Genomic DNA, 27,442 nt, shown 5'->3' with positions numbered 1-27,442 from the left:
GAGAAAACCAGACAGCATTTTTAGAGACTGAAAAGATTTTATCTACCAGATTTTGTTTTTGATTTAAAAAAATGCACTATTATTTTTTGGAATAGAACACAATCGATCTGGTTCAGATGTGATAATCGTCAACTAGAGAAAAAAAAACATCTGTAATGCGAGGTTTCTCTGGCGATCAGTCAGACTCCACTGTGTAGAAATGAACATGTATTTGTTCCAATGTTTATTACTATATGAAGAATGGATATCTTTTAATCCATTAATTAGTTATGTATCTAATAAAGCACTTTGGAGCATGCAGTAATAGGACAACATTCAACGACTAAAGTTAATTTCCAGCAACGGTGCATATGGAATTGATTTATTCCTCTTATACCACAGCAATTTGCATCCAATTACCATTTAACATTTATAGAGAATGAAAGGTTGTATTTTAACTGTTTAATTTTGTGAAACATCTGTGAAACGTTTCTATCTATTTTTCTAGGTTAACAAAACTTGTTAGGTTATAGGACAAGCACAAAGTGCAATGTGGAGAAAACGCTACAGACCAGCGCAAATCTCTGACACAAGAAAAAGCTGAAATAAACCAAAATCTGTACAAAATCAACGGCTGTTATTCTTCGTTAAATAACATATTTTCATTCATTTGTTATTAGGTTAAGAAACACATACATACATTATATATATATATATATATGTATGTATGTATGTATGTATGTATATAAATATATTTGTCATATCAATCCCTGTGAAACATGATAATGATAACCTAATAACCTAATAGAACGAACACATGAATATAAACCTGAGATCTGCATTAAGGAAAACATAAACTGCTGCTGTGATGGGAAATTAATCAACACCTTCTCATTAATCAGATTGAAAAATTCTCTTGTAAAAGGGCTTTTACTCATGTTTACTGGCTGAACAAAGTGTACAGGAGATTTAAACCTGCATTAGTACTTACAGGTGTGCGTCTCCGCTGGAAAGGTCATCGGTCAGCGCTGCCTTTTTGGCTTTCTTTGCCTTAACCTTCTTCACTTTGTCCTCTTTAGCCATGGTTCAGGTGTCAGGTTGGAGACAGGTGAGCAGTGAAATGTGTGGACAACTAAAACTGCATGCAAATTAATTAAAATAAAATAAAACAAAACAGGTGTTAATTCCAACATCAATTGGCCATGAACATAAATATGTCCAATATAATAAAAAAAAAACATTTATTCAAATAATAATAATAATAATAATAATAATAATAAATTATCACATATATAAATTAATTAATTAAATTTAACTATTTATCAGACACAATAGTCAAGAACACTGTTTTTAGTTTAATCACACTACATGCACCGTTTTCTGATTCTCAAATTTCTTTAATATATTTATTATTATTTTAAAATTAGCTTTGTTCTAAATAAAAATAACCACAACTCGCTTTATGTACCTACTCTATTTTGTTGCTAACTGAACCGTTTTCTGTTAATACGTCCATGTGGCCAATCATCCATGGCTAAATCCTAAATGCCACTACAAAGGACACATGGTACACTACATAGGGTGTAAAAGCCACCGTTTCATACCCTAGGTAGTGCACCTATCTAGGACACATGTAGGGATTTAGGATTCCACGTGCGTCCCTGTTAGTTTTTTATTTTTTTAATTCAAACCATTCTTATTCGCCTTTAAATTTGTCTTTATGAACTCATTCGTGACTAAGTATAAATATAAATTAAATATAAATATTTGTATACATATTAGGATGCATTCATATTTTTGTTTAATTAGCAAGAAAAAGACTAGAATGCCCTGCATTGTGGCTAGCTCAATTAAAGCTAACTAGCTAGATATCATCGGCACTTAGCTTGGCTAACAGGTCACTAAGCTAAAAATCAAAAACCCTACATTTAAAGGCAGGATGATAAAAATCACTGTTACATACTGCTGAAATGTATAACTGAAAATATATTTTATCTAAAACGTGAGAGAAGCTAAAGGACACAATTATCCCGAGCTGATTAGCCTCCACTCACAGTCACAGCTTCTCCACACGGCGGACAGGCAGAGCAGCAGCACAGCTGAGACGGATTGTGGGATTGGATGTGACTTTGTAAACTACAGACAGATAATTAGACAAACTTTATGGGTGTTTATTTGTATACTTTGTAAGACAATCTTGGGAGATAGATAGATAGATAGATAGATAGATAGATAGATAGATAGATAGATGGATGGATGGATGGATGGATGGATGGATGGACGGGCGGACAGACAGATACAGGGGTTGGACAATGAAACTGAAACACTGGCCAATTTAGTGTTGGACGTTTCATGGCTAAATTTGACCAGCCTGGTGGCCAATCTTCATTGATTGCACATTCCACCAGTAAGAGCAGAGTGTGAAGGTTTAATTAGCAGAGTAATAACACAGTTTTGCTTAAAATATTGCAATGCACACAACATTATGGGTGACATATCAGAGTTCAAAAGAGGACAAATTGTTGGTGCACGTCTCGACTGGCGCATCTGTGACTAAGACAGCAAGTCTTTGTGATGTATCAAGAGCCACGGTATCCAGGGTAATGTCAGCATACCACCAAGAAGGACGAACCCCATCCAACAGGAGTAACTGTGGATGCAAGAGGAAGCTGTCTGAAAGGGATGTCCGGGTGCTAACCCAGATTGTATCCAAAAAACATAAAACCACAGCTGCCCAACTCACTGCAGAATTAAATGTGCACCTCAACTCTCCTGTTTCCACCAAAACTGTCCGTCGGGAGCTCCACAGGGTCAATGTACATGGCCGGGCTGCTATAGCCAAACCTTTGGTCACTCGTGCCAATGCCAAACGTCGGTTTCAGTGGTGCCAGAAGCTTGAGCTGTGGACAATGTGAAACATGTATTGTTCTCAGATGAGTCCACCTTCTCTGTCTTTCCCACATCCGGGAGAGTTACGGTGTGGAGAAGCCCCAAAGAAGCGTACCCGAGTGAAGCATGGGGGTGGATCAGTGATGGTTTGGGCTGCAATATCATGGCATTCCCTAGGCCCAATACTTGTGCTAGATGGGCGCGTCACTGCCAAGGACTACCGAACCATTCTGGAGGACCATGTGCACCCAATGGTTCAAACATTGTATCCTGAAGGTGGTGCCGTGTATCAGGATGATAATGCACCAATACACACAGCAAGACTGGTGACAGAGTGGTTTGATGAACATGAAAGTGAAGTTGAACATCTCCCATGGCCTGCACAGTCACCAGATCTAAATATTATTGAGCCACTTTGGTGTGTTTTGGAGGAGCGAGTCAGGAAACGTTTTCCTCCACCAGCATCACGTAGTGACCTGGCCACTATTCTGCAAGAAGAATGGCTCATAATCCCTCTGGCCACTGTGCAGGACTTGTATCTGTCATTCCCAAGACGAATTGATGCTGTATTGGCCGCAAAAGGAGGCCCTACACCATACTAATGAATTATTGTGGTCTAAACCCAGGCGTTTCAGTTTCATTGTCCAACCCCTATAGATAGATAGATAGATAGATAGATAGATAGATAGATAGATAGGCAGACAGACAGATAGATAGACAGACAGACATAGATAGATAGATATGTTTTTGCATTGTCAAAATGCATCAAACAAAAAAATCGCTAGTTCATTTCAGCCGAGCTCTGGACTAAGCAGCAGGTGACTGGGTTGCCAGGTGTGCGACAAATCATGCTTTGCCGTGTTTAAGATTTGTGTAAAATTCTGAGCTGACCTGTTCGGTTCTCTGTTCAAATGCTTTGGAGAATTTTATTTCATTTGGGAAAAGTAAAATGTCCGTTTTTATTTCATTTGCCTAAGTTATAGGAGTCCACTTACAGACAAGTGCGAACGTTCAGTTTGTTAAAATCGCATCTGGCAACACTGTCAAGAGCGCTTCGTCTTTAAGAACCCGGAAGTGCTTTACTATTCCATGAAGTCAAAGCGGTTTATTTTGGTATTGAGCAGTGCTTTATAAATCGCGTGTGCCATGATAGCGAGCAGATTTGTGTCTACTTTCTCCAGGACCTGGCGATACCGCTGTGTTTCTGATCCTGTCCAGAGCTTCAGACTGTTGACCTGGCGTTCGTGTTCCTCCGTCGCAGGACACAATAACAGCAGTAATAATATTAAAAACAATCGGCATCATACACACATGAGGGTCATGGAAGAGATGCTGCGGAGGACTGTGGCTCCGGTACCGAATTATGAGACAAGAGATAAATCCCCTCCACCCCCTGACTCCAACAGCCTGGACTTCATGCACTACTACAGAAACCTGGGAAAGGAGCAGAGACTCGTGTTTCTGGAAATGCTGGCCAGGGAGTATGGAGTGGATCACAGAGGAGCTGCTGAAATGGCACGGAAGCTGGTGGATACACAGTTACGGGACTTAGCTACTATATTACAGGCTGAAGACAGACTGCGTTACAGTTTAACCCCAAGATACAAACAGTTACTGAACCACATTAGCAGGGTGGAGGGAGGGGTGAAGTTTCTGGTGGACCTCCGAGCTGATGTTCTTGACTTTACCTCCAAAGTTACTGACAGCCCACACTTGAGGGTAAAATTCTCAATTCCAGTCTTTGCACTGACTGTTAACGTTTAACATTTCACACAAGTCTTTTGCACTTGAAATTACTGTGGGTTGGCGTGTGTAAAAGTGCCTGAGACTGTTTACATAACACCACCAGTGCCCTTTAACCCACTTCAGCTTCTGGTATCTGTGCCATGAGGTTGTAGAGTAACATGAGCTCAGACAGTGCCTGACTTTTACCCTACTTCAGCAGTGAAAGTTCAACTCTTTCCCCTACTGTGGCATTACACCATAACATAAGTGTGGCATGACACTGTAACAAGTTTGGCATTGCACTGTGTTTGGCTACTGATTACTAATAGGGGGGGGGGAACCATTTCAAATGCATTTCACTTCAAGTTTCGCTTATTATTAGAATTATTTTTTTATCAAGCAGTCGCATGTGGGTGAGTTCAGAGTGCATGATTTTTGACAAATTTTTGCTGTCAAAGATATCGATCAAAACAATCACACATTTCTGGCATTTTATTTCTGTATTTTTTTAATAACTGAGAGTTAAGGGCCTTGCCCAAGGGCCCAGCAGTGATGGAGCTTTTGGGATTTGAACTCGCAACCTTCTGATCATCCCACCATTATTATGTGAAAAAAAATGATGGAGGTCACTCTATTACCTAAAATATTTAAATTAATACAAAAAAAAAAACATTATTATGAGAAAAATGTTATTATGGAGGTCACTCTATTACCTAAAATATTTTAATTAATACAAAAAAAAAAAAACATTTTTATGAGAAAAATGTTATTATGGAGGTCACTCTATTACATAAAAATATTTAATTAATATTATAAAAAACATTATTATGAGAAAAGTTTATTATGGAGTTCACGCTATTGCATAAAAATATTTAATTAATGTAAGAAAAAAAAAATTCATGAGAAAAATCCATTGCATTATTTTGCCAAAATCACACAAAATGTGACGTTATTTCAGGAAATATCAACAAGATACATGTACAAGATAAATGTTATAAAAGAAACATAACTTCTTTTTTTTTTATTTGTTAAAATTTTATTTAATATTTATTTATTTATAGTTGGCATTGCATTCATATACAAACATTATGAAATATTCTCAATTCACAGGATTTATAATCACCCATAAATTCTTTAGACCTTTTACAGGTTGCTTTATTCCTAGCTCATCCACTTGGTCCTCACGGTTGCAAATTCCAGCATATTGAATGTCTGCAGGCTGCATAATGCTGTTATGCAAAATGCTATCTGGCTTCTATTAAAAACTTTGGACACTAAGCTGAGACTCAGGAATCCCCTTTGACGCAGACAGGACAGGAACCAAGGTCCAACTATACTCTATATTTCCTCCTAGCAAGCTTTGATTTGCCAATGTATTTCTTTTAAAATGATCTTTTAACATAAGAGCAAGACATTTTTCTCATTGTAGTGTGATACTTTCACATAATAACAACGTATTATGTTCATGTAATGATGTTACATTATTTATAGAATTCCATGATCTTTCTCATTATAACTAGATATTGATGAGATTTATTTTGATTTCATGCGTGGCAGCACAGAGCTTCCATAGAAAGCAATCTCACGTTGCAAAACAGTTCTTTGGTCGTGAGTTGAGTTCATCCGTCCTATACGTGTTACGATTTTCACTGATGGCTGATTTGACGTCACAACCAGAGACAGTCGATAACAAGGTTTTGCTTATTTCGATCTCTGAGTGTGACCACTGCTGTGGTTTAAAAGCTACAGAATATTTTGGAGGCATAGATTTGGGTGAATTGTCACAGGACAGCTAAAGATATGGACTAAACAAAATGTGCTAATGGACAGAAGATAAGATAACTAACTTTCCAGATGTTTTGGGCAAGGTAGAGAAACTTTTAAGTGTTGAAGAACCAGGCAGCATGTCATTTGTTCTGGTTCTTTAGCATCACTTCTTGTTCTCATTTTATAAGAGAATGAACCTCTCGGTATTTTTCCCTGATTACAGTGTGATTTCATTTCGATGCCTTAACCATAGTCTGACATTCAAACTGAATCACACTTAATAATATGCTTAAAAGCTCCATTAAAAACTTGATTGAAGGACGATTAAGATGTGCATGGTCAATAGAGGGGTTTAAACTTATAATTGACAGGGAGGCAAACCCTTCAAAGCAAGCGTGAAATGATTTAAAGGCACTTCCAGAGCAGTCAGTGCATCATCATGCATCATCGTACATCACATGGCGTCGTTCTTAGAGATGTTAAATTTTGTGCACTGAGGCAAGGGTAAAGCTGTTTGATGTTTTGACTACGTGAAAAATTTCAGAAAATTTTGTTGGGAAAACATTTTGACCTGCTCGCATTGCATATTAAGTCCCAAGTATCGAGGCGTAATAGGCTTCTACATAGATAGTGTTTCACCCCAAGCCTTCTGATGAATTATTATTCTAGTCAGAAAATGATAAGGCTCTCTTATATGTAAATAATATTTATTTCTATTAATCCAAATCAAATCATATTTTCAATTCATCATATCCACAAGTGAACGAGGGGGGGGGGAGCTCTGGTGCACACCTATACAGAATGTACCGTATTCACATAAGGCAGTATGCACAGTATACATATAGGACTCAATTTGTATCAAGAGTAAAAACTGTGCCAAAATCAAATATGCAAATTGGATGGGCCACTGTAGTGTCCTTAAACTGGACAACAACAATATGTGGGACTCAGTATATACAACACATACACATGATGCAGTAGTGGTACACAATGTAGGTGAGCAGTGTAGTGTTCAGTAGTGCAAAAAGTGCAGGCAGCTGATTTTCATACTCCACCTTTAGGATAAATCACAAACATACATTGATAGACACTTCAAACCCACTCCTGTAAGTCGTTCTGGATCAGAGCGTCTGCCAAATGCCATATATGTAAACGTAAATATATTTTTGGACATAGAATGCAATATGCTCTGAACATTCATTGGAAGATGTTCCAATATATCCATGCCAAGACTTTCAGCAATGTCATAAAGTGACATCATGACATGCCACTTGATATTACTGTTGTCATATGACCATCCTTCCCCTGACCTATTACACATATATGGCTTCATGTGCATTTTGTCTTTGAAAGTGCTTCATAAACGTCTTTAAGGTCAAAGCAACAGGTAAGCACAGCTGCACTGATAATATTTGATCATTTTTTTGGAAATCTGTGGCTAGCTTGAGTTGGGTTCCCTTGTTCAATTACTAGCCTTGTTATCTTACGACCAAGCAGTCTGCAAGCAAGCTGTGAACTGTTCTTTTGCTCAGTGTGGTACTCGTTTCCCAGTACTTTGTGGCGTGTGCCATTCCTCTGTTCTCCACTCAGTCCCCAAGGTCAGCACTGGCCCACCACTGGCCTCAGTGTCCACTCTTTACACCTCTACCACTGTTTCTGCCCACATTGTACAGAATATTTAATTTACAGACCACAGAGTCCCCTGAGACCTGTTGCCTGTTCTTGTGGACAGAATGCTTTAGTGGCTTCAAATAGATCTATTGTCCCAAATAAAAGAAAATATTTACCGTCCTTGGCCAGGTTACCCGTAGGTCTGACCATCCAGAGTGAAAAGATAGGTTGAGGATTACTCCTGAATGCTGGAATCTCTGATAAATATCCTTATAAGCTCTCAGGTGTTAACTGTTGCAAATGATGCATATCTGGAGCTAATGCACTGGCCAGTTTCTAGAGTTCTAGCATTCCTACTCTGGCAGAAAGTCCCCATAATGAATGTGTATGTGGTGCCCATTGCACCGTTTTTTTTTAACCTCAGTTGATTAGGTGTCTCTGGGAGCTCATCACCCTGTCAAATCCTTCCTAAAGGGAGCAACAAGCTATTGTCTGACACACTTCCCCAAGAACCAGCAGTGGGATCTCACCCTTGTACTGGAGTACCTCAAGATCTCCCCTCGTGAGCTCACCTAGGACGATGAACTGAAATGTGTTTCTCTGTTGACTGCCTTTTTGCTAGCAGTCCCTTCAGCAAATATGATAAGCCTACTTTTCACATGTTGGTGACCAGATTGGCATCTGGTGTGACTTTCTGCTTGATTCCTGGGTTCACTTACATATCAGCTGGTTGATTTTGCAGTGTTTAATGAATGAAAACCAGGACAGGGCTCAGGATTTTCCAGATCCTGAAGATGGATTGTGGTATCTTTGTGGCTTTTCCTCATGATCATCAAAAGAGCTATTTATGTGCAGTGGATGGAAGACCCAAGGAGCTCCCATGTCTAGAAACAGAATCCGGCTGACTGGATGGTGGATGTCATCCCTAATAGCCTACAGGGCCAAATGACAGCAGTGTTCATCATAATGGGCAGATCTTCTAAGGCAAGAATAATAACAGCCACTGGAAAGGAGGGAGGATATGAGTGCCTCGCTCTCTGTAGTCACGTTAAAAGTATGACATGGCAAAAACCATTCAGAAACATTGCCAACGGATTCATCAAGACATAATATCCAGAGGAAGGCTTTGCATACATTAGTTACGTGACTTATTTATTATGTATTTTATTCACCTCAGTGTGCTATTTCACTTATAGCTGCAAACAAATTCTGAGAGCACTGTAGTTTAGAACATTTTGGCCTAGAGCATGATACCGTATATCTGCTGCGTGATGCCGTGATCTATCCTCAAGTTCTTGAGCCACGTAAGCAAATGCAAAACAGTGATAGGTGCATAATTTTGAAAGTGCTGTCAGTTGTCCTGACGTTTAAAGTGGAATAATATCCCGTAAGTGCTTAGACATCATTTCTCTGTCAAAAGTTGGGTCGATTCTTTTTTTTTCCGCCCCTTATAAAAGTTAAGTGGAAATGTAGTTAGTGAAGGCTCTGAGGCAGGGACAAAACACAAACTAGACTTGTGATCGACAGAAAAGAGAAGCAACTTGCAGACTGCGCTGCTTTATATGTCTTGGTGCTCAGGGGCTTTTCTCCTGCACGGCTCCTCTGGCTACAACTGATGGGAAATTTCACTGTTTGGGCTCTAGCGCCTCTGCATTGTTTTGCCTTGAAGACTTGTACGGCTCTAAACGTATCGGCACTAACGGAAAGTGGAATGTCTTCTCACCTTAACTTGTTTAAAGAACAGGAATCTGCAAAAGTAGAAAGATAGTTATGCACAGGTCTTCTACTGAAGCCTCATACAGATGACCTTTTCAACTTTCACATATGACTTGGAAGAGTGTATCATGGCCACTAGCTTGTAGTGAGTCAGTAGTGATTATAGTATTACCATAAAGAAAGTGATGAGTAGGTTGCCTTGTGTACTTTGAATTCCACATAATTGACAAATTAAATATGTTTTCAAAATAATTATTTCTGAGTGTCTTAGTTCTCTGGTATACCCTACACTCATACTAGCAAGTGACAGGAGAGCAGTTATTTTCTCTGTATGTGCATGACATAGAGCCATGGTTCCGGCAACACCGGTATATGACAAGATGGCTATGAAACATGTGACATTTCAAGTGCCATTTTCTCAGTTCTATGCAAATTAGGTATGGCATGGAGAAGTGTCAAATGCAAGTGACTGGCTTGAATGATTCCTCTTAGTTCCTGCAGTTATTTCCCATTTAAATGGTTGCTGAACACCCACAAGGGACTTCTCAGTTGCTAGTGTGAACAAACACACTTGTACTTTTACTTTTATATTCCTAGATAGATACATAGATAGATTTTTTTTTCTTTTTCCAATTTGGCCACCCAATTTGGCCTCCACACACCAGCCAGCTTTCCTCTATCACACACTACCAGCCAGGCAGGGTGAAGGGTACCATGTGCTCCCTCCAAGGCCAGCCAAAGTTATCTTTTGGAACTGCTGCTCATGCTGAATCACAGGGCAGAGAAACACAGTCGGAAGAAAACGTTATTCACGCTCTTGAGCTCACGGTTGCTGTGATTGACAGCGGAGAAAGAGTACCCCATTCTTCCCAACTAGAGAGTATGGAGAGTCTTGCTGCCTTGGCTCTCAGTCACGGATGTCTGTGGCATCACCAGGATTCAGACTAGCGATTCAGACTTGTCCGCCTTTTATTTTCGATTCTAAAAACAATATATATCTGTTTTCTCCTACTGAAGTCTACTTTGACTCTCCAAACCTGAGCTAATACTGTAATGGCATGATAGAAATGAAAAACATAAGGGCAATTTAAGGATGGAGTGTTAAAATACAGGCAATTTCCTACAAACCTGTGAGTCATGACAAAAGCATGTGGCTCTTTCTGGACATTTGTGATGGTGTTTTAACAGACTCCTATTTTAATGTAGAGCTTAATATCTCTCCTAAGAATCAACATACACACAGAACAACACAAGGCTGTTCAAACAGATCTAACTGACAAGAACGCCTAAGGGTTCATGTACAACGATGTTCACGTGTCTGTTCCTCTATGTGATTCGGCACAAGAGTGCAATTCTGTGAACTTCTTTAGATATGAAAGCTGACCCACTGGAGTAGCGTGACTCCTTGCTGAAATTGCGTTATGTTTACCAGAGATCTGCTCTGTTCTCTCTCTCTCTCTCTCTCTCTCTCTCTCTCTCTCTCTCTTTCTCTCTCTCTCTCTCTCTCTTTCTCTCGGAGCTCATCTAATAACATCAGCTGAAGGGCAAACAAACAGGCCTAGAGTGCAGTAGCCTGCAGAGAGAAATCTGATTTGTCTAAATCCGAAACTCAACATGCCAGCCTGCAGAAGATCAGAACCCGGCTGTGAAATATTAATGTGCTGAGGAGCCGTGAGATTTTACATATGCATCAGACGTAACGTAATCCGGAGGCAAATGAAATTAGTGTTGAATTAGTTTACTTGAATAAATTCTTTGATTTCCATACTAGAGAGAGATTTCATTAGCTAACATACACATCCTGTCAACTAATGAAGAGTTGTTAGCTGATTTGGAAAGCTATAGAAACAAGCTGTTGTAGGATTGAATTAAATCTAATTTTGTGTGTGTGTGTGTGTGTGTGTGTTGTAGGATCTTAACAGCACTTTGAAGAGCCTCCTGTCTGAGTGGTTCTCTGTTGGGCTTCTCCGGTTAGAGAGAATCACATGGCAGTCCCCTTGTGAGCTCCTTCAGAAGATCAGCCAGTAAGATCCAAGGCCTTTACAGAGTGCTTTATTATTATTATAATTATTAAATCAGAATCACACATGAAGTTTACTAGCATTTGCTGATCAGAGTGTGCATATTTACAGGTATGAAGCAGTGCACCCAGTGCGTAACTGGACAGACATAAAGCGCAGAGTCGGGCCTTACAGACGCTGCTACTCCTTCACACACGCCTCCATGCCTGGAGAACCTCTAGTAGTCTTACACGTAGCCCTCACACAGGACATATCGGATAACATCCAGGTTAGTGAACACTAATTCACTACACTGTTTATTCACACACTGTTTATTCCTGCTCACAGTCACTTTACTGACTGTCATCTATTTTGTTCGTTGGTTAGAGTATTGTGCGAGAGTTCACCACATTGGATGCAGTAGAGGAAGTGGATAAAATCAATACAGCCATCTTCTACTCCATCTCCTCCACCCAGGCTGGTCTGCAGGGGGTGGAGCTCGGCAATTACCTCATCAAGAGGGTGGTGCGAGAGCTGCAGGTTAGTGTGATGATCAGAGACAGTCTGGTCAGAGATGTAGTACATGAGATATATATATTAGATACATATATATATATATATATATATATATATATATATATATATATATATATATATATATATATATATATATATATATATAAAATGTATGTGTGGTAGCCTAGGAAAACCTTTCACATGGGGAATTAAGATTTTCAATTATGGATGCTTTTGGAAACTAGGCTTTCCTGAAATAGGCTTCTCTTGAAAACGTTTTAAAATCTTATTCCTTCAATAAGAGAAAGAAGAGAAGAATTGAAATTTCATTTCAGTTTCACTGAAAAACAGCAACATACTGATTGATATAAAGTCAACAGCTATGAATTGATTTATTTGTATATAATTTGACATATGGTAAGTAAAATCTAAGACCAATAAATATGACCATAGAAGCAACATCACTTTGATTCAAAGTTAAAAAGTTAATAACTACATTTCAAAATAGTTTAAATGAAATATCTTTTCTTAAATTTGAGGAGTCAAAGTATATTATTGGCAGAAAAACCCAATGTTGGTCCAAACGTTCTGCCAAAATTCAGCACCATCCAAAGGTTTTCCAAGGCTTCTACAAACATGGTACACACTCAGTTGACAATTTATTAAGTACAGTTACTTTATAGAGACACTCATTGTTCCTGATACACAACAATAACACTGCTTTTGTCCCATGTCACCGTCACTACTGTCACAGTGTCACTGTTGCCACTCAAGTGCTATCTGGTCAGCATTCAGTGTATCATGACCACATGGTGGTTCTATGGTGACCAGTGGGGTAAAGGTAATCTGATGAATGATGCATCGCAGCAGCTGGGCAGTAATTATATACCTACAAAGTGTACCAGATAAAATATCCAATAAGTGCACGTACATCAGACATATCTAATGCTAAGTTTATCTTGCCTATGAGGGTTTTCTTTCTGTAATGAATACATACACATAGTATTTCAGCCACTGATTGAAAGACAACCTGTTTAGTCATGCTGAGATCATGCTGAATTCGTCTCTCTAAACCATCTAGATTGCAGCTATTTCATATGATCATTAAAAAATAGTTGGCGAAGTGAGTTACTATGATCATGTTTGTCAAAAATGTCCCAACCGCCCAAAAAGTGCTGTAACTGACTTCACTGAATACTCATACTGGGTGTTTCAGGGGCTGCTTGAATGAAATCAGGTTGGGGAAAAATAATGTTAATGTTCAGTGAATTGAAACCTCTATAAACCTGACTCCTTCAAATATGCAGTAAATAGCTGTGATCTCATGATATCCCCCATGACTTTAAAGTTTAGATGATGAAATTAAATAGGTGGAAGTATTGTAGCATGCTGTGTGCACTTTATTGCAGTCAAAATGAGATGAATCTGTGTATCCTGTAGCAGAGATTTAAAGCTGGGATCCATTTTTATTTTTTATTTTTTAACCCCAACTTTAACCACTCTTCATAATATTTAGCAATGTTCTTCTCATATTTTCTAGCCGATGATGAAATACCAGCTTGGTGGAGAAACTCTGGTCTCTGTGGCACCTCGCAACAAAATAAATGATGAGGATCAGAAAGTGTCTCTACCTAACCATCAGTCATTTCAAACCAGAAGGCTCTCCTTCTTGCTCTTGCTATAAATTCAACAGGATTGAAGCCAGTGTTATATAGAAACTGCTTTGAGTATCAAACCAGCTGCCTGTGTACCATACTCATTGACTATCTTGTTAGTAAATGTCCCAGAATTCACCAGGAAGATCAAGAGTGTGTGGCTGCTCTGGCACACATTCATAAAACAAAATACAAAAACAAATACATAAACAAAAATTCAGTTCAATTTTATATGCCTAGCACTTTTAACCATGTATTGATGCAAAGAGGCTTTAGTGAATAAACAAAACTGACTCCAACTCCTACCGCATGATACTAGGGGATGTAAATCTTTACTCTTCTACATCTTTATGCTATAATGATAATCTAAAAGGATGTTTAGCAGGAGTATATTATGAATAAGGGTTCTATGCTGATCATGTGGTTACAGCAGCAGATCTTTGGTATAAATCTACAGTCTCTAAGTGAGATTATCAACTAAAGCAACACTGTCTTGGGCATAAACATTTTTGAGACCTTTTGAATACTGTATCTATGTACAGGCATCTACAGGAGCTGAACGTGAGTCACAAGCAGAAGAAGTAGATCTGGAGGGTGAGAGCAGAAACAGTAGATGAAGTGAGAGTCCCTGAGCACCACCCAGATTTTAGCGCAATCACATCTTCCATCGCATTCACATTTCAGCCAGACAGAAGAACAAACAAACGTAAAACTAATGAGCTCTCACATGACGTTTTTACTAATGTAGAAAAATACAGAAGATCTACCAGGTTGGAGACGTACGCTCACTTTGCCGAATTGACCCGGGAGAGTGCAAAATAAGAGGCACTCTGGTTTATAGATAGAAATATTTTTCCTTTTGCTTCAAATATGCTGAAGAAAAAAAGAGCGGTGTAGATGCTTGTGTAATGGAGGTTAAGAGCTCTTAGGAGAGAGCTGTAGGATTTGCCACTCACTATCCAACAGCTGAATGAAGGGGCAGGGGAAATGGGATGGGGGGCAAACGCTTGGCTGATGGGTATAATTTCATGCAGATGATCCATATCGGTGTGATTAGTCGTCATGCTGCAGTGAGGGAGACGGTTGTCTGTATGTCGATTTCGCTCGCTGCATGGTGAACGTGTGTAATTTTTTCATGTTTTCAGACCGGTGTTCTTGTAAATTATTCCCTGCATGGCGAGCTGTGAAAAAAAAGATGTGCTATATCGCTATTTTGACTTCTCATTTCTCTTCATACTGACTTGGATGATCTTTGGATTTATACAACAGCGCCATCAAATTCTCGAATCAGAAGGTGTGCATTCATTTTCTATAAAAGCACAGCTCTAGCTAGTTTCAACTGCAACTTAAATGACAGATTTATATTAATGCACTAGTTTATATTAATACATTATCTTCCTATTCTATCAGTTCATACACAAGGAATTATCTGGCAGAAGCTCCACCATAATCTAAGGCTGATAATAAAAGACAAAAATATGGTTAATTGTTGATGTGGGGAAGCTTTTGGAGAGGAGAGGTCTTTGTAACATTTATGGCAGAAGTTCTTTAGTGCTTGCAGTTTGTAACAGTTAGTAAGTTTCCTGACACTGGAGAGTCTTCACGAAGGATATCGCTTTCCGGTTGCTCAATCCCAGGTTTAACTTTAAGAGAGAAAATACAGGAGACGCTGGTGAGCAAAGACTTTTTAGAGCTTCTAAATCTTAACAGTATAACAGGACAGATAACAGGAACTAACAATTAAATGTAATTTATTAAAATAATTCACTCATATAATCAATGAATCAATTAATTGAATCATTGAATCAAATGAAAATAATTCACTCATTCGCTATTTTTCAGGCCACACCCCCAGCTTGCATAATTTTTATATAACAGCACTGTTTTAACTTTAGTATATAGATAATAACTCAAAATATTGATACTGAAATATGGAGTTATTAAGCTGGAGTAATGAGATTTTTAGCCAGCATAACTGTATAGACCTTCAACCTTTTCTGCAATGTGTGAAAAAGCTTGTGATGTGTGTATTACTCACGGCGACGAAGCACACACAGATCATTCTTTTTTTTTTTTAACGAGGTCTGTCGACTTTGTCGGCCGGATGTGGGCATGCCCAGTGATGAACAAATCTTTATGCAAATATGGAGCGACTTGGTGCAGCAACTAAGAATTGGAGTGAAGATAGTCGAGCACACGTGATCCGTGGCAAAGAGTACACACTGCTTCTCCTTAATCTCGTATGATATGATGCATATATACACTCGGAAATGTTATAAACAAACACCAAATCTTCCTTGCAGATTATTCCATTTTATCCGCAAGAAAGCTTTGGAATGCTAGTTGCACCACCCACTGATGAACATTATTAGCATGGCAACCAGTTGTAGGAACGCCTACTGGTGATTTTATAGTATAACAACTGATGACTTAAAAGAAAATGACTGTATGTATAGATGTAGCACAAGACAGAGAGTGCATACTGTATGAGAGAGAGAGAGAGAGAGAGAGAGAGAGAGAGAATGAGAATTATTATGTACAGGGACAGTGTTAGTGGTTGAATTGTGGAGTGTTTCTAAGGGATGAAGGTGACTCACTCTGTCAGTAGGGAACAGCTATAGTGATGGATGCAAGACGGAGGAGGGCAACAAAAAAAAAAGTACTGTGATTTAAGAGGAAGACAGACGGGTCAAGTTGTCTTGCAGTGTTGTACTCATGAGGCACCTCTACCCTTACTTTCTTTCACTTTCTTTACATCTCTCTCTCTCTCTTTCTCTTTCTTTCTCTCTCTCTCTTAGGCCTGCTGACTGCTGAGGATTTGCAGTAAATTTAGCTGATGAATAGAAAATGACCCCCAGACACACTTATCCTCACTTCCTCTACAGGCTTGATGGAGAGCATGCTGATAAATGATGGAGAGGCAGAAGGAGGGGGAAAAAAACAGATTTAGTCTTTCCCTTCAGGGACCAAGCTGACAGTCTGGCTTGTTTTGTTGTCTGCTTCAGACTCAAATATAGACCATGAGAGAGAGAGAGACAGAGAGAGAGAGTGTGTGAATGTGTGTGAACGAGGGTTGGTATGGCTCATATTAGTCCAAGTGAAGTGAGGAAAAAGAAAAGCAGAGGTGTTGATATGGCTAAGCCAGGTTGTCAGAGTATAGATTCAGAGCTTTATGATAGTCTTGGCAGCACAGAGGAAGCTGTTCTGTGAAAGGATCATCAAGTTTGTTTTGATTATATAAAAGGCTCACACTTCAAATAGCCACACAAAAATACACGTCACTACCTTTTAGCATGAGACGTCTATTGTTGGTCCTCTTGTATGTGAACAGCTAGACACTACATGTCATCTTGTCCATACAGAGTGCATTAATCGTCCTCTGCTCTTCATTCTAAAGATGCCAAAACAGCTGAACATCTGTGACAGTGGAATTTGTTTTATCTCTCACACGAACACAATAGTTACACCTTCTCAAGTTCGTCATTGCAGCCTCACAAATCCTCCTCTCCAGGTCACAAATTAAGATGCTCATACTCTCACGTTTTTGTGACAATATAGTGCACAACACATTCACACACCCGTTTCAAACATCAGGAAGTCACGGACAAATTTCGCACACGCCCAAATCGGTATGCGAATTCATGTGATGAGAGTTGTAGAATATTTTCTCACACATGCAATTTTTTTTTCCCCTCTGATATTTTTCTAGCACAAACACAAGTCAATAACTCCAGCAGCTTGAATCTACCGCTGCGGGCTTCACCTCAATGCTGTTTTTCACGCACAAATAACAAGTTCTGCACACTCTTACTTTTGCACCACATATCTCTGTGAAATACGGAGCAAAATGGATTTGTGCACCTGTAGAGCCAGGGGCAGGTACGGTTTTAGGAAGCAGAGAACTTTTGGCCAATCAGAGCAGCTCGTGTTGGAATGTGATGTGTCCCTTGAGAAGAAGGAGAAAATAAAAACTCCAAGCAGCCTGTGACATTAAAGTCAGGCAGTGTAAAACTAGCTTTTTACAGACTGCTCTTACTTTTGTGACTCAGAATGGTCTATTAAGCCTAAGGACACATGATTAACACTGGTGACTCAGTGGCTGGGATACTGGGATATGTTAAGAAAATAATTACACTATCCAACAATATATGTTCAGTTCAATTTATTTGTACACCGATTAGGCAAAACATTATGAGCAGTGACAGGTGAAGTGAATAACATTGATGATCTCCTCATCATGGCACCTGTTAGTGGGTGGGATATATTAGGCAGCTAGTGAACATTTTGTCCTCAAAGTTGATGTGTTAGAAGCAGGGAAAATGGACAAGCGTAAGGATTTGAGTGAGTCTGACAAGGGACAAATTGTGATGGCTAGACGACTGGATCAGAGCATCTCCAAAACTGCAGCTCTTGTGGGGTGTTCCCGGTCTGCAGTGGTCAGTATCTGTCAAAAGTATCATTAAAGTCTTGTAAGTCCTGTCAGTATCCTTTAAGACTTAAAGGATCTGCTGCAAACATCTTGGTGCCAGATACCATAGCACACCTTCAGTGATCTAGTGGAGTACATGCCTCAATGGGTCATGGCTGTTTTGGCAAAAAAAAGGGTGACCAACACAATATTTGGCAGGTGGTCATAATGTTATGCTAGATCGGTGTATAGCACTTTCAATAATGGACATTGTCTCAGAGCAGCTTTACAGAAGTATAGAAACATTTTAATGTTAAGCTACTATTTATCCCTAATATTTATCCCTAATGAGCAAGCCTGAGGCAAGGAAAAACTCCCTTGAGTTGATACTAGGAAGAAACCTTGAGAGGAACCAGACTCAGAAGGGAACCTCATCTTTATTTTGGGGGACACTGGACAGTAAATAATGTAAATATGTGACAAATAATGGCCGCAATATCTTCTGTATTGCGGCAACCGTCTCAGCTCCCATTCAAGGTATACATCATGGATATCAATGTATACATTAAGGGTCTTGAGCAGCACTTGAAATTCAGGAAACAATGCACTTTATACTACATTGTTCATCATAATAAATAAGTAGGGACAAAATAGCAGCTGCTGAAGGTGCATTAAGTGAACAGACTTGAATGATTTGTTAAACACCATTATTTGTATGCCCATCATCACAGTTTCCTGGTGTGACATTTGGTACAGCACATTTCCTCCACATCAGGACTTAAATCATTTTTTTGAGTTGCAGTGCTACTCGTTGTCATGAAGCACAGAATCAAAGGCGAAGTTAAAGTTTTGTTCCTTTCTTTGAATTGCCAAAATTTTTGTTGAAGGTACTAATTTTACTTCAAAAGCAAAATTTGTAGGTAGAAAGTTAATTTCGGCAAGTGCTGATGCCTTCCTGCCTGGCATAGAGGTGTTTACTTTGCAACAGTTTGTAATGGAGTTGTATATAAAGTTTTATGAAGATATAATATAGATAATGTTTGGACAATATAATCAGGTGTAGCATATCACACTGTAACCTTGTTGTTGATCTTTCGGCTGTTCTCTCCGGTTGAGGGGTCGCCATAGCGGACCAACTGGCACAACAACTTGGTACAGGTGTTACGCCGGATGCCCTTCCTGACGCAACCCTCCCATTTTTATCCGGGCTTGGAACCCGCACTGCATCCAGTGGCTGGGGTTTGGGCATTGGCTGGGAATCAAACCCGGGCCTTCCACATGCTAGACGAAAAACCTACCAGTGAGCCACCGGTGGCCTATATCGCATAGTAACCTAATCTGAATCAAATCAGAAAAAATTACAAGGTGAAAATTGTTAATTAAGGTGAATGTAATAAAGATTTTATTACCGAATGTAAGACTTTATTACCAAATATAATAAAGACTATGTTTCACAATATCATGCATTTCACTTGATCACAAAGAACACGACTGATTAAACACAATCTAGTGATTGATTGACTTCATATTTCTTCCCTCTTTCTACAGAGTGAATTTCCTCACATGGCTCAGTTCTCCAGTCTCTCTCCTATCCCTGGCTTTACCTCGTGGCTGCACGGTTTCTTGGGTCAGTACAGGAAGGAGGGTCGTGTCACCGAGCTGCTCTCTGAGCACGAGTGGACGGAAGTAGAGGAGGCAACAGGAGCAGTTTCCGGTGCTGCTGCTCTTGATGCCCTGCGTGCCCTCCTCGCCTCTGGAGACTGGCATCGCTCTGAACGCTTGACCCGTGCTCTGGAGCCAGTCCTAATGCGCCTGTGTGCCTGGTATCTGTACGGAGAGAAGCGGCGCAGTTATGCCCTCAACCCCGTCGCCAACTTCCACCTCCAGAACGGCGCCACCCTCTGGAGGCTCAACTGGCATGCCGATTCAAGCCCCAGAGGCATCGCCAACTCGTGCGGCATCATGGTCAACTATCGATATTTCCTGCAGGATACTGCCATCAACAGCAGAGCCTACTTGCACAACAAAGTCATCACAGCCTCGGACCAAGTGCTCAACCTCGTCGAACAGTTTCAGAAGAAAAGCAAACTCTGAACAAATTGATCAGAACAATAACTTTTGCACAAGTTTGTGTTTAAAAATGTAATTAAAGGAGCAGGTTATTATTTCAAACTCCTGTGTTGTTAGGGAGGCGAATTGCAACTGCAATGAAATCAATCCCATATGAGATGCTTTTTTTAGAAAATGTGTCAGAGCTAAGAATCGTTCGAATTGTTCTGGATGAGGCTGAGGGGGAAAAAATGTGGAATGAAGAAATATTACATGGCAGTATTATGAATGACCTTTCTTCGGGCAAGTAGGGTATTCAGACAGTCAATATTGGTATCAGGACCATTTACCTGCCTAAAACGCCCCAACTAGTGTTGGCCTAACAAAGAAAGTCAGGTATATAAGGGTACCTTGTCATATTGCAAACCACAGTGTAATATTTAAACTCTGCTTCTAGTCTAGCATGTCATTGTTCTTCTTAAGAACAAAGACACTAGTCAGACACATCTATCAGCCAAAGTCTTGAAGGAAAACTTCAACCCCAAACACAAGAAATTTGAGCAATTATCATGCTGTATTATCCATTAATACCAATGAAAATGTAGTGGTCATCTATTGTTCTGACATCACGGGGGGACATGGTACAATGGTGTTTAATATGAAAAAAAATCAACATAAATAAAAAATTGTAAATTTCTTGCTAGGTCTTAAAAATCATAAGCTCTGATTTCCTCTCCCAGCATTTTTCCAGTGATGGTTCCTGTCCTATTAATGAGAAATCCAGTGGGGAAGTAGAGCAGACAGCAAGCTTGGGACTCATATTTTCAGAATGCAATGCAGTTATACAATATAGTTGCACAGAGACAGAGCTATGGCAGAGAATCTGCTCAGCTGGTTAGCGATATACAAGATGAAAAGCACAATAGTGCTGAATTTGGTGCATTCGAATCTTATCTGCTTGAGTAGAATGTCCCGAGGAGGAGGTTTGAGAGTGGAGCAGACTAAAGAACTAAAGTGCTGCCCCGTTGCTGTCTTCAAGTAGAGACGAGTTCCCACTGGGATCTCCAATACCTGGTGGTTGGACTGCATGTTTGGATGGAGGGGTCGGTTCAGGGTGGATTTCTCCTTTAAGTGAGTTAACACAGGCGGCTCTGAAAGCTTGAGTATTTGCTTATTTTTCTCATGATTTTAAGCATTTGGTCAAAATGTCAATGATGGTTCTCTTAACTTGGCAGAAGCTTACAGAGAGTGAGCTGTAAGGACATCACAATTAAACACATATTGTATATAGCGTGCGGGTTTTATATCAGGTGTTATTTAGAGTTTTATATGGTTTGAGCTTCAGTTGTAAATACGAACTAATATTTCAACATGATTTACTTACAGGTAAAAATCTAAACCGCTTTACAGTCCATTCACTCCTTTGAGACGTTGCTTGTGCGCTTCCTTTCAGCACTTACACAAGTATTATTTCACTGCAGGCTTGTTGTGTGCTTTTGAAAGACTAGGAGTAATGAGGTGAGAAGAATCTATCAGAGCCTGTCATGTCCCTGCTTCACATCATGCGTTTGAGAGAATGAGGCAGAGTGAGTGGGCGGAGCCCGCTAGAAGAAATAATGCTTTGATTTCTTTATTAGAGTGATGTCCATTAGTGTGAAATGCTCGCACCTATGTCGGCCCAGCCTCTATTTTTTTTTTCTCCTAATATACCAAGAGAAGTATGGTGGATAAGTGAACAATTCATAAGAATGTGTTTTTGCTTCAACCTAGATTTATGTATATATCGATTCATTTGTAATAAACGATGGTCTGCAATCACCTCATTTATTCACTCATTTTTCTCACCCAGCTAACACTAAGTGCTCTCAGTGCTTGATAAAAATTAGATTTAGGAGATGGATTGTAACGTATCTTAAGTAAACCGTCCGAGTAAGCAAACACATTTATATCAGCGTTAGGCGGCATCCATGACAGCTTTTTCTATCTGCATTTGGAAAGATTTAACACTCTCCAGCCATTTTTATTCCTCCTTACGGAGCCTGATGAGACGTAAACACTCACGTGTTTTTTTTTTTCACTCGATTGTCCTGTAAAAACGTGTCAGTTGACTGTGAAATTGAATTTTTGTTCGTATTCTTTAAGCTGCATTGCCCTTGAAACGAATGAAGTTGGAAATAAACTTGAAATCAATCGACGCATTTATGATATTCACTTTAACGGCGCACAAGGAGGAAGAACAAAGCCGCCGTTTAAAGCATGCCTTTAGGGAGCCTCTCTTACTTGGAGCGAGAAAGTGGAGAGTGAATGTAATAGAGCAATGTAGAGTTGCAGGCCTAGTGCTGTGTTAGTACACTTCAGCACATCAAGGGCTTCACTGAAAGGTAAATGGAGGTGGAGTTACTATGGTAACTGCCAGGATACTCCATCTCATATCCTCCATTCCTCTTTTGACATCAATTCATCCTAAGCTGAGGCCAATTTTTTTTTTTTTTTTTTACTTACGCCGATGCCGCCTCATCCGGCCTGAGTGGTTTCTTTATAATTTCCCTGACATTCTGCAACATGATCAAGTGATATTGACGCTCTCACCTTCAGCAGATGAAAATTTTCTGTTATTGCATAGCTCTTTTAGTGAAGTGCCAGACAATGCCAGGGAACCTTCTCTGTTATTGCTCCATGAACAGATCTGTATTTGGGTAAATCCATGGCAGCGTGGTGCACATCAGAGACCCGAGCTGTATTGTAGCCTAACAGATCAGTTGAGGATCCAGACAGCAGCACTTGAGAGAGAATCGGCTTATTTGAAGTAGAGCGGTGGAGAAAAGAAGATGTTTTCCTTTGCTCTTCCCTCAAGGATTACTGAGGCTGTCATTCAGCTGCAAACTGTCTCTTTTTCACACACAACATCCTGCTGAGATTTAATAATGAAAGCTGCTTACAGTTGAATTTGTGATGAATTTGTGATTTTTCTTCTTTTTGTTTTTTTTCCTAGCTCAAACAGACTACAAAACTTCAATACTGGTTCAAGGCTTTGTGCTCTGAAGTGCTCCATTAATGAGCTGCTGTGTCTTCAGCGGGATCTAGAAAGTTTTTACACCAGATGCCAAAGGAGTAGCGGTGATTTTGCTAAGCTTTTGTCCGTTCGTGTGTGTATGTATATGTGGCAGCAGCTGCATGTCTGAAAGACAATTTCTATCTGCCCCTTCCTTTTATCCCTAAAATCATAGGAACACTGAACACCATGCTCATGAATAAAATGGTGTGTGATTCATTTAGATCAGTTCTAAATCTCAGATCACTTAGTTCAGCACAAGTAACTCTAACTGATAGACAAATAATGCTCCACTGCAACAACACTTTATGGCCAAAAGTTTCTGACCATTGCACCAATATGTGCATTTAGAATATCCCTTTTCTGTTTATTTGGAAAAGGCCTAGGTCAGTTGTCTCATATCATTACGCATTTAACTTGCTAGCTAATACATCAGTGAGACTAGTTTGACATGTCTACTACTGCAGAATGAGACTGGACTTTTAATTTTACAGAAGTCAATATCCAATCATTTTTTCATTTTTTTAATGGTGAAACATTTCCAGAAACAGCACAGCAAAATAAATGCATAAATATAATATGTCAAATGTTATCCCTTCTGAGCCTGATTCCTCTCAAGGTTTCTTCCTCACATCATTTCAGGGTATTTTTCCTTGCCACCATCACCTCAGGCTTGCTCATTAGGGATAAAATAGTAACTGTAAAGCTGCTTTGAGACAATGTCCAATGTTAAAAGTGCTATACAAATAAATTGAATCGAATTGAATTATTACAATGTAGTAATTCAGGGCTCCAGATGTTCAGGTATCCCCAAGGATCCAAAGGGACAGGGTGGATGGGTTTATCTCACAAACCTCAAAGACTTACTAATAAAGGAGTAAATTATTTAAAAATAAAATCTGTGCCACTTTAACAGGAACATCTGTCCCCCTGGGCATTAATATAATCCAGTCAGCCAATCATGGCAGAAGTGGAATTCATAAAATCCTGAGCAAGGCCAGAAGAAAATGGCCACTCACTCTTTACAACTGTGGTGAGCAGAAAAGCATCTCAGAATACACAACACATCAAACCTTGTTGAACAGCAGAAAACCACATCAGCACAGCAGAAGCCTCTTATCGACCGCCAATTCAGCAAACAAAAAATAGCATTAGTATACATTAGTCTCCATTCTGTATTACAATACAAAGCACTGTGTTAGTCCTTCATCTGACATAAAGTATATTTCTCATACATTACTACACTATTCTGAGTTTTAAATCTAGGTTACAGAAAACTCTAATAATGAAAGGTTATTCTTCAATCTCTGGTGACCCTTTTATTTTTTGCCTCAAAGGAAGTGAAAGCTATTATTACATTACTTCATTCCATGAAACACAAATTAAGAGCAAGAATATTGAATTGGCAAGACATCCAAGAAATTAAATGAACGTTCTGCTTTACAACATCACTATTTATTAGGCCCTCATTTCAGCTGATGTCCAGTTCCAAGAACTGCTGGAGAAGAACGTGGAGCCAAAAAGAGCAAATGTAGAATAAGGCCTTATAAGATGGGAGTAGACTTCAACAAGTTCATCAGCACGGCTTCTGTGGCCAGCAAACTGCACATTACATTTTAGTGCTCATTTGTTAATAAGTAATTACTGTCTGGATTGATTAGGAGGCGTTTTACACCCATTTTAATGGCTCTGCAATTGCAGGCAAGTTAACCATGTACTGAAGAATGTTCGAATGCCTCATCCCAATGTCTCCCAACAACACATAAATCAACTCTTTTTCCCTATCACTCCCCATATTACAGAGTGCTTTCTACACAAATGGACAATATTATGGCTCTGCCAGCTACGTATTAATGTCACCTGCGGTTTTCCAGATTGTACAGTTTAATCATGCTTTAGGAAGATGTATTCAGACCACGCAGAGCATGCAGGAACATTATGGAAAAGCATGCAGAAGATAGATCGGCCAGTTGCCTGAATGAACAATAAGTTTAATATCTTGGTGGGTTCACACATAAGTCACTGAGGCAGAAGATTTAACTGAAAAGGTTACCATGAAATGAAGGCTTAGGAAATAAAGGTGGGAAAAGAAAATGATTTTTATGCTGTTTAATAAGACTTGGCGGTTGCTCATGAGTAAGGCAGAAATGAAAAGAGAGAAAGGAAAAAAATAGAAAAAAGGCTTTTCTTTCATTTAGAGGATAAGGTGTTTGATTGAAATTATATACGTGATGTATTCAGGGGTTATGGTCAGTGATTTAGGTATAATTCCTTTTTAACCTGCATATTACATTCATCTCTAACTCATACGTTTGAACTATGCCTGGGATCTACGAAATACTGATCTGCAAACATGGTAGCATGAAACTAAAGGGAATTCCAGTCCCCAGTTTAATTAATATTTATGACTCTATTTCCATGATCAAAACACAAGCAAAAGATCCTGGATTTGCCACCGTTGGCAGAATTTTTTTTATTTTCCATGAACGTAAGTGCAGGCAGTAAAATGGCACAGAATGACATTAGCTGTAAAAGCAGGTGGGGTTTGAATAAAAACAATGAGCTTCAGTTTATTCAGAAATAGTTTGCAGGAACATTTGGTATTCATGAAAATCCAGTCTCCAGGGAGTTTTGGGAGGGTGTACTGGTGACGAGAAGCTGAAGTGTGTTAGAGAAGGATGAGCACGTAAGCAAGACTTCTGGCCAGCAGTTACAAAATTTCACTAATTGTTCCTTCACCCTTTTGAGCTGCTGTGATGCTGCTAAATAATATTTTTAAAATTCGTGTAGACATGAAATTCCATTTGGTGCTTTTGTCCTTATTTTCTGCTTTCAGCTCTCTGTTTGCTTTACCTTTCATAAGTTTAGTAGGTGTCACTAAATACAAAGAAGCTGTGACTGTGAACACACTTTGAGCTTTACACATGACTTACACATGAATATATGAAACGTGAATATAAAAGAAATCAGCGTATCTAACCATCTCTAAATCTAACCCACATTTTTTTTTACATTTTCATTTGTCCTATGGAACATTTACATGTAGCTTTACAAAAATCATTATTATTCAATCAATCAGCTCCTCTTAATCCCCTTAACACCAAAGTCTTGTATTTAAAATGCTAAGTGATTCGATTTCACAAACAATACTGAAACTTCTCTCTCAGTTCCTGAGAATAACTGACAAGAACGTCTTTCCAAGAGCAGGCCTCAGCTCTCACGTCTCGCATTTGCAAGTAAATAGAGTCTTACAGTGCAACCTTGTCGTGCTGTAGAAATAAATAACGTTCAATATCTCCAGCATGCCAAGGTTGCACTGTAGCTTCATGTACTAATAGTAGATCTTGTTACTTTAAGCCCTTATTTCCCTCCTTTTGTATCCTTTGACACACATACAGTCATATGCAGATTTGCACCCAACAGGCTAAAAGTTTCTCTCTTTCCCTGTTCCAAAAAAAAGTACCTTTAGGCTCTAACATGTCGTACACTAGATATTATAATCATTAGTGCAAATATTGCTGCATGCATGTGCTAGTAAGGTTAAAGTGCAGCCAATTCCTGAGCCTTGCTCGATAAATAATTGGGCTGTAGGCCTGCAGGTGTGTCAGATGTTACAGATCTTTCTGCATTGAGTTGCACTCTGGCCCTGTCTCGCAATGGAGAAAGCTCTGCTCACAGCAAGGACATTAATTCAATCTATCTGTCCTGCCTCTAAGGCTTACACAGGCTATAAACTGAAATTTACAGCATGTTCACAATTCTTCCAAACCACACACCACACACACACACACACACACACACACTAAAAAGCAAATCTATTCGACCTTTCTTCTCCCACTCTTGGCTTCTCTGTCACTGAATTTATTTTATTCTGTGCTCACGACGTTCTAACAAGTATTAAAGCGTTAACTCTTTTTACCTATTTAAATGCTGTACTGAGTGCTGAATGGGAACTGCTGTACCGATTGCATGGCATCATCTGTTTCTGAACATACCTTAGGTGAGGGTGTAGATCTAAATAGGAAGATTTCTGATGATCATTCTCGAGTTTTACTCCCTTTGTGTGTGTGTGTGT

General features: G+C 39.3%; 2 protein-coding genes across 2 annotated transcripts in view; one reads left to right on the top strand and one right to left on the bottom strand.

The window, feature by feature from the left end:
• The window catches only part of zgc:173742 (DNA topoisomerase 1), a 63,849-nt gene extending 59,532 nt beyond the window's left edge, over positions 1 to 4,317 (bottom strand). The window contains exons 1-3 of the mRNA XM_058387195.1: positions 4,180 to 4,317; positions 2,034 to 2,115; positions 971 to 1,117 (exon numbers count right to left, since the gene is read on the bottom strand). Coding sequence (XP_058243178.1) covers positions 971 to 1,062 — 92 coding nt within the window. The 5' untranslated portion in view covers positions 1,063 to 1,117; positions 2,034 to 2,115; positions 4,180 to 4,317. The remainder of the gene's footprint in view (positions 1 to 970; positions 1,118 to 2,033; positions 2,116 to 4,179) is intronic.
• On the top strand, positions 3,939 to 22,133 carry mlycd (malonyl-CoA decarboxylase). Its single transcript, XM_058387198.1, has 5 exons — positions 3,939 to 4,587; positions 11,599 to 11,711; positions 11,820 to 11,976; positions 12,075 to 12,227; positions 19,815 to 22,133. Exons 1-5 carry the CDS (start codon positions 4,015 to 4,017, stop codon positions 20,358 to 20,360), a joined length of 1,542 nt encoding a protein of 513 aa, XP_058243181.1. The 5' UTR covers positions 3,939 to 4,014; the 3' UTR covers positions 20,361 to 22,133.
• The last annotated feature ends 5,309 nt before the right edge of the window (positions 22,134 to 27,442 follow it).

The sequence above is a fragment of the Hemibagrus wyckioides genome, linkage group LG04, assembly GCF_019097595.1.
Source record: "Hemibagrus wyckioides isolate EC202008001 linkage group LG04, SWU_Hwy_1.0, whole genome shotgun sequence".
Taxonomy (NCBI): Eukaryota; Metazoa; Chordata; class Actinopteri; order Siluriformes; family Bagridae; genus Hemibagrus; species Hemibagrus wyckioides.
The sequence above is the reverse complement of the archived record's forward strand: the minus strand, read 5'-3'. Positions and strand labels throughout refer to the sequence as shown.

Excerpts from the sequence above, each read along its gene's own strand:
- mlycd (XM_058387198.1), top strand. The coding sequence starts at position 4,015 with ATGATAGCGAGCAGATTTGTGTCTACTTTCTCCAGGACCTGGCGATAC. Across the intron at positions 11,712-11,819 it reads CTCCTTCAGAAGATCAGCCA|GTATGAAGCAGTGCACCCAG; the intron begins GTAAGATCCAAG and ends GCATATTTACAG. Across the intron at positions 11,977-12,074 it reads ACATATCGGATAACATCCAG|AGTATTGTGCGAGAGTTCAC; the intron begins GTTAGTGAACAC and ends TTCGTTGGTTAG.